Source organism: Lycium barbarum, chromosome 6, assembly GCF_019175385.1.
Source record: "Lycium barbarum isolate Lr01 chromosome 6, ASM1917538v2, whole genome shotgun sequence".
Taxonomy (NCBI): Eukaryota; Viridiplantae; Streptophyta; class Magnoliopsida; order Solanales; family Solanaceae; genus Lycium; species Lycium barbarum.
The window spans coordinates 90960813-90969328 of NC_083342.1; the positions used below are offsets into that span (position 1 = coordinate 90960813).

General features: G+C 42.0%; 1 protein-coding gene across 1 annotated transcript; it reads left to right on the forward strand.

Annotated features, from left to right (window-relative positions):
• The first annotated feature begins 2544 nt into the window (after nt 1–2544).
• Nucleotides 2545–3513, forward strand: LOC132644190 (uncharacterized). Its single transcript, XM_060360766.1, has one exon. The coding sequence runs from the start codon at nt 2545–2547 to the stop codon at nt 3511–3513; it is 969 nt and encodes a 322-aa protein (XP_060216749.1).
• The last annotated feature ends 5003 nt before the right edge of the window (nt 3514–8516 follow it).

Below are 8516 nucleotides of genomic sequence, written 5' to 3' on the forward strand. Positions count from 1 at the left end.
GGGTTGGGCTGAGGCCAGCCCTTGAGGCCAGAAAAGAATAATAAATTAATTTTTTTTTTTTAAAATATAAGTAAATTAAACAAAAAGATAAAAGTAATGATTAAAAAAGAATGTACTTACTACTAAGTAGTAAATTAGAAAATAAAGTAATACTTTTTAGTCTTAGAATTTATATTATGTTTAATTTCTTTTGAACGTGATCTGAATTAGTGATCAAAAATAATAATTTATATTTGTTCTCTTAAATTTTTTTCTTCTATGATATGATTTTGCTTAAGAATGGTGTGGTAGAAGATTCTATTTCATATTGCATAAGTTTCATGTTCAAATTGTACCAAAAATCACTTAGAAAATGTTATTTCGGAAGACGAAAAAATTTAAAGGGTTGGCCCGTCCTAACCCGCGGCCCGCTTAGGGCTGGGTTGGGCTGCCATTTTGTAGGCCCTTCAATTAAAAGGGCCAGCCCGTCCTAGCCCATTTAATTCTTTGGCCCTTTAGGGTTGGGTTGGGTTGGGCTGGGCCAGCCCATATTGACACCTCTAGTCATGACACATTATTTTTTTTTCCCAACGAATCCTTGCTATAATAATTAATATGAATTACTTTCTATAAGGCCTTGCATACGGTGAAACCGAGGTAATTGATATCCCCGGTTTCCCCACATGAAACCTATGCTCGGTCGCCATGAGATCGACCATATCGGGGATCGGATTCCGAGATCGAGCAGAATCAGGACATTGAGGCAGGTTGAAGAGGCGGTTAGCCACCATGATAAGAAAACTGAAATATCCGCCATCAGCCGAATATTTCGGCACCGATCACGTCAACTGTTGTCAATAGATTTTATTCGATTTTATTCCTTATTTAGTATTGTACTAGGGTCGGGACTCCTCTACTATATAAAGAAGAGACCCCTTTTATTTTGGCCAGGTTTTCCCCCCCAAAAAGAGAGCAGCATATTTATATTTCAAGCAAGCAATAACATCATCAGCATTGTTCATCTTCTTTATTTCATTGTTCAGAGTTTTCCATTCGGCCCCGTGCATTAACCTCGACCCCCGGTATTCGAGGCCAACCGGTGCCCTCCATAATTAGATTTGTAGTCTGATTCTGTACTATTATTTGCTATAAAATTATAAATTGTATTAAATTAAACCGCATATCCTTGGCTTCACCTATAAATTCAATTGTTATCCATTTTAGGGTAAACAATTTGGCGCCCACCGTGGGGCCTGGGATAATAGTGGTGGTTTAATACAAGTTCTGATTACACTCGACATTTTACACTTGTTCTTTGAGGTTTGATTTCAGGTCTACCAAACATGTCGGACTCCTATTCTGTCAATTTTCAAGTTGAGTCAAGCCATCATGAGCACAACGATGAGGGCATACCCAACAACAACGTACCCTCAGTTAATCCTGACCAGGTCGGGTCATCGGTGAGCAACGTGCCAGCCGGGGGGGGGGGGGGGGGAGGGATAATAGAGCCATGCTGCAATAGCTCCAAAACTAGTTGGACATGGCTATGGCCCAACTACATGCCCAGCAAGAGATTATAACACAATTGCAAAACCGAAATCAAGCACCCGATGTTGCTCCATCGGAGCAGACCGAGGAAACGGAAAAAAGACGCGCTGCTCGGAATAACGAGAACCATCTTGGGCTGAGTGTCGAGCTGGTAAGGATGCTCGAAGAATTGACGAAACGAGTCGAATCCGTCGAAAATAAGATAGAGGCGAACGATAAGAAGGTGGAGAACTACAACTTGAGGGTCGGCCAGATTCTTGGGCACCTCTGGTGTTGAAAGGATCAGATCCGTCAAGTGCTGCACCGATGAAAATCCCAAAGAGATTTCACATGCCGATATCCCGAAGTATAACGGGACAATGGACCCAAACGAACATGTGACAGCATACACATGTACTATTAAAGGCAACGATCTCGCCGACGATGAAAGGGAGTCGGTGCTACTTAAGAAATTCGGGGAAACCCTATCCAAGGAAGCAATGATATGGTATCACAACTTACCCGAGCATTCGATTGATTCATTTTCCATGCTCGCGGATGCTTTTGTCAAAGCCCACGCCGGAGCCATCAAGGTCGAAACCCGAAAATCGAAATTGTTCAACGTTAAGCAGCGAGATGATGAAACCCTTCGCGAGTTTGTGGCCCAGTTTCAAATGGAACGCATGGACTTACCTCCGATCACTGATGATTGGGCCGTTCAGGCTTTCACTCAAGGTCTCAACTCAAGAGGCTTGATCACATCTATGGAGCTAAAGAAAAACTTGAAAGAGTACCCGACAATCGCTTAGGCTGATGTACACAATAGGTATCAATCGAAGAGCCGCCTCAGTATCATGGCATTCCGGTAAAGGGAATGATCGATCGAGGAGAACGACAGTTCGAGATTTAAGACCATCATATGACATGTATCAACCTTACCCACCTGATTGAAGGAGCTACGGGCGCAACAGCTAATCGAGCAAGAATGATAGGAGGAATGATCAAAGGAATGATCGAGGCCCAAGTAATCGTGGACTGATGAACAGAAATGTTGCCGATAGAACCCCGGTAAATAGAGAAATCCCAAGGTTGTCCGAGTATAATTTCTGTGTCGATGTAGCAACCATAGCAGCGGCCGTTATCCGTAACAGGGAAACAAGACACCCAAGGCCAATCCAATCTGACCTAGAGAAGCGGGATAAAATCCTTATTTGCAAATACCATCACACTCACGGCCACCGAACTGAAGATTGTCGGCAGTTGAGAGAGGAGGTTGCCCATCTGTTTAATTTGGGACACCTTCGAGAATTTCTAAGTGAACAAGCAAAAACTCACTTCAAGAACGTGGATGCCAACAAGCAGGATAGGCCGGAAGAGCCTCAGCAAGTGATCCACATGATCATGGGAGGAACGGATGTCCCCCTAGGGTCGGTAGTGAAACACACCAAAGTTTCCATAACAAGAGAAAAGCGTATTCGGAATTATGAACCCGCCGACCCCATCTTATACAGTGACGAGGACATGGAAGGCATCTTTCAGCCTCATAACGATGCTCTGGTAATATCTGTCCTTGTCAATAAATTTAGAATTAAACGTGTGTTGATTGATCGAGGTAGCTCGGCTAATATCATCCGATGTAGAGTCATCGAGCAACTAGTACTAGATCAGATTGTGCCAGCAATACGAGTCCTCAACGGATTCAACATGGCCTGCGAAACTACGAAGGGTGAGATCACCCTACCGATCAACAAGCCCGAAACTACGCAGCAGACCAAATTTTATGTGATAGAAGGAGACATGGGATACAACGCATTATTAGGAAGACCGTGGATTCACCTCATGAAAGCGGTCCCCTCAACTATGCATCAGGCGTTGAAATTCCTGACCTCAGAAGGGATCAAAACCATTCATGGTGAGCAACAGGCCGCAAAGGAAATGTTCGCAATCGAAGAATCTGTTACGACGGCAATGATATCGGAATGGAACGAAGGGGAAAGTGCCAAATAACAATCCCAGATTCCGATCCCGGAGTTGTCGGAGGATCGGAATAGAAACACACCAGATGAAGAGTTAGAGTTCGGAGTTCCGAGGACCTTTGTGGTGATGATTCAGATGCCACTAGATCCATATTCGAAGAGCTCAAGTAATTCATACTGTTCGTTCATCTACCTGACAGGAAGGTATACCTAGGCACGGGGTCAACCCCCAAGCTCAGGAAACAATTTATTGAATTTCTTAAAAATAACTCAGAAAAGTGTGCCTTCGGTGTTGGTTCGGGTAAGTTTCTCAGATTCATGGTATCAAATCGAGGAATCGAAATCAACCCGGATAAGATAAAGGTAAGTGAAGATATCATCGTGATAAACGACATCAAAGGGGTACAAGGTTGACTGGGCGGATAGCTGCCCTAAGCCGATTCATCTCCAGATCCTCGGACAGAAGTCATCAATTTTTCTCATTGCTAAAGAAAAAGATCGATTTTGCTTGGACCCCCGAATGTCAGATGGCCTTAGAAGAGCTCAAGAATTACTTATCAAGCACGTCTTTACTCCACACGCCAAAAGCGAACGAGCAGTTGTATCTTTAGCGGTGTCTGAGATAGCGATAAGTGGTGTCCTTGTTCGAGAGGAAGAAGGTACGCAATACCCAGTTTATTATGTAAGCAGAATCCTAGATGACGCTGAAACCCGATACCCGCATTTAGAAAAACTTGCTTTGGCTTTATTGAGCGCATCTAGAAAATTAAAACCTTACTTTCAATGTCATCTCATATGCGTCGTAACATCATACCCCCTACAGAATGACATGCATAAACCCGAACTCTCAGGCCGATTAGCAAAATGGGCTGTAGAGATTAGCAGGTATGATATTAAATATAGACCACGAACTTCTATCAAATCACAAATACTGGCGGATTTTGTGGCAGAATTTTCGTCGGCCATGATCCCCGAGGTTGATAAAGAGATGCTTCTTACCTCGAGGACTAGTTCGAGAATCTGGACCTTTTATACAGACGGTGCTTCTAATATAAAAGGGTCCGGGTTAGGGATCGTTCTCAAACCTCCCTCGGGAGACATAATAAGACAATCTATTAGGTCTGTTGATTTGACTAACAACGAAGCCGAGTATGAGGCTATGATTGCAGGTTTAGAACTGGCTAAGGGCTTGGGAGCCAAAATCATAGAGGCCAAGTGCGATTCTCTCCTGGTGGTCAACCAAGTGAATGGAACATTTGTGGTAAAGGATGACCGAATGAGGAGATACCAAGAAAAATTGCAAGTTGTCCTTCGTCGGTTCAAGGAATGGACATTGGAACACGTGGCTCGAGATCAAAATAACGAGGCAGATGCCCTGGAAAACTTGGGATCATCGGTAGAATCGGATGAGTTCGATTTTGGAGCTGTGGTGCAGTTGATGAGATCGGTCATCGAGACCTGTCACGCCGAGATAAACTCGACCAGCCTCACTTGGGATTGGAGGAACAAATACATAGACTATCTTCAAATAGGGAAGCTACCGTCCGATGCCAAAGAATCAAGGGCCCTCCGAACTAAAGCAACAAGATTTTGTTTGGTCGATGACTAGTTATACCGAAAGTCGTTCCACGGCCCCTTGGCGAGATGTCTAGGTGTCACGCCCCAAAATCCACCCTAGACGTGACCGGCATCCGACGTCATGAACAACATCGAAAGAACCTAAAAGATGCACTAAAAATACTTGAACCCGCCAGGTTTAATATTCGCCTCCAACAGTTTATAAAATAAATGTAAACAAATCATGAATATATGAATTAATTCAGCGGAAGTCTTTATTAATCAAATACTTAGTCAAACGTAATAACGTGCCTGAGAGTTAATCAATAACTCAACAACTACCCACAAGAATATATACTATGGAGCTTCTAAGATAAAGGAATAATAGTTTGACTCGTCGGGACGCAGCTCGAAAAACTAATATAAATAAATGGAATTAATAGGATGTCCCACAAATGAACGTGTGGGCTCACCAAATCAGCAACAACAGCAAGTCCTTCCTAAGCGCCTGAAGTATCAAGAACCTGCTCTTCTTCGTTACCTAACATACCATAAAAACAACAATGGTATGCCTGAGTACTTCGTACTCAGTGAGTGCCTCGGGGACAACAAGTAATACGAAAATAGAGTACAATAATATGTAAAGAAGTCAGTTCTGAAAACCATATGAAATCAGTATAAAAATAGTTATTCAACTGGTGTATCTCAATAAGCATTATCAAAACCGATTGGGAAGCCTCTTGTAAATTACAGCTTTCAAATATGCCTCTTAAATTGATCAAGATTGTCAACAACAGTGCCATGAAAGAATAAGAATATCACACATGCCAATACAGGCCTAAGAATCAATCACATCGAAGGGATGACCGTAGAGGTTCCCTAAACACAGCGCACCACACCGAAATATGTAATTCTCGGTGGCTATCCTTCCTCCCGAATAGCTCGGCATAACCGCACTCCGGGTAGTGAACCCGACAGTGGCCACTCTTTCTCCCGAATGGCTAGGCAATTACCACACTAGGATTCATAGTGACTACCCTTCCTCCCGAGTAGCTAGGCATAAATACACCGGAATATGAAATCCCTGGTGACCACTCATCCTCCTGAATGGCTAGGCATAAACACACCGGAATATGAAATCCTCGGTGACCACTCATCCTCCCGAATGGCTAGGCAAAATCACATCAACAGAGTTCACAGCATAAAAGCTGAATTACAATTCATCTCAAGGTAGTCACATCACCATTTACCATTAAGGTTCATTATGCCATATCGTAAAGATAAATCATTTCAAAGAATGTCTTGAAAACGTTTCACTTCTTTAAACAAGTTTCAATTTCCACAATTCGTGATAACATACTTTTATGAGTCAACAACCTTTCAAGTAACTAGTTAAATCATCCATCAAGAGAATTCCAATATCATTACCAATCGTTATCCTTTGTTATTTATCATCTCTTATAAAGGAAAACGTTTATAATCTCATGAACATATATAGTGTATAATACAATCTAGATTTAATGTGGGTTTGTCCCTCACGTATATCAACCACAATCAAAGCATGAAATAGAGTTCAAAAGCCTGCAAAGTTCACCTTTTTATTCAATAAAGAACTTTAAAAGAGACATACAAATCAAAACCAAAGAGTTCATAAAAAAATCGATCAAAAGAGTATGTTCAAAAGAGGCATACGTTAATTCCCGCTCAAGCGTACTTCCAACAATCCAACAATTATTATACAATAGTTTTAGATAGGAGAGATTAGAACTCTAACCTATTTCTACGCATAAACCCTTCTTACCAACGAAAGCTAGGGTTTTCATGACTAGAACGTGTTTTTGAACACTTCATGAATCAATCATGGATTTTAATCCCATAGGATAACCTAAAATAGTCTAAACCCTTTCAATAACATCAAAAAAGTCAAGGATCATACTGTATTGAAGGAATATTAACATCTCCTAACGTCCCTTTCTTCTTCTTCTCTTTCTTGTGTTTAAAGAATCTAGGGTTTTTGAAAGATGAACTAGTGTTAATTTCATGTTAGATTGATGAATTAATGATGAGAATTGATCAAGAACTTACCTTATATGTTTTGGGGAAACTCTAGGGTTGCTTCCTCTTAAAAAGTCGGCCAAAACGAAGTGGGAATGAATATAACGAAGTTAGGCTTTTATAAAATTCGGGAAAAATCGCTTCAAGCATAAAATGGCCTAGTGCGTCGCCTAGGGCGTCGCCCAGGGTAGCTCACACAGTGTATCCATTTCGACGACATCAAAATTTTGAGTTTGCTGAAAATTTTGCCTGGGGCACACGCCTAATTTTTACACTACACAGACGATGTTCAGTAAAATGGGTATAACTCCTAGCGCAGAGCTCCGTTGGAGCTGGAAAACCTACCGTTGGAAAGGTGTTTTGAAGACCTATAACTTTTATTTAGGAAGTTTTCTCAAATTCCTAACTTATTTTCACAAAATTGTCTTAGAGGTCAGACCTATTGAAATTTAGACGAGTTTGAGAACTCTTACGAACTTCACTATTTGTGTTGACTTCAAAACGACAGTTTATCACCCAAATTCATCCTGAATGGATTACTATGGCTAAAATATAAACTTAATACTGGTTTTCATACATTCACTCCTAACTCGAATTTACGGGATGTTACACTAGGGCCTGGAGAAACCGACTACGTTATGAGGGAAATTCACGAGGGGACTTGCGGAAATCATTCGGGATCCAACTCACTGGTCCGCAAGCTGATCATAGCGGGTTACTATTGGAACGAGATGGAGGATAACGCCAAAGCCTTCACTCGAAAGTGCAACGAATGCCAAAGGCATGCTCCGTCAATACACCAACCCGGGGAAGAGCTTCATCCGGTCCTTTCTACATGGCCATTTATGAAATGGGTATGGACATAGTGGGGCCTTTGCCATGGACCCCAGGTAAGACACAATTTATTTTACTTATGACGGATTATTTCTCTAAATGGGTTGAAGCATAGGCACTTGAGAAGGTCAAAGAGAAAGAAGTTATTGATTTCATTCATGACCATATAATCTGTTGATTCGGGGTACCCGCGAAAATCGCATGCGATAACAGGAGGCATTTCATAGGCAGCAAGGTCAGTAAGTTTTTCGAAGAATACAAGATCGAGAAGATCTTGTCCACCCCATATCACCCGAGCGCGAACGGCCAGGATGAATCCAATAAGATTATACTGCAGAATCTAAAGAAAAGACTAACTGGCTATAAGCATCGGTGGAAAGAGGTTCTTCCCGAGGTCTTATGGGCCTACCGCTTGACGGTAAGATCAAGCACCGGGGAAACTCCGTTCTCCCTAGTATACGGAGCCGAGGCTCTAATACCAATCGAAGTTGGTGAACCAAGCTTAAGATTCCAATATGCCACTGCAGACTTGAATCGTGAAGCAATGTCTACTAGTCTGAATCTCGTGGACGAAAAGAGAGAAGCCGC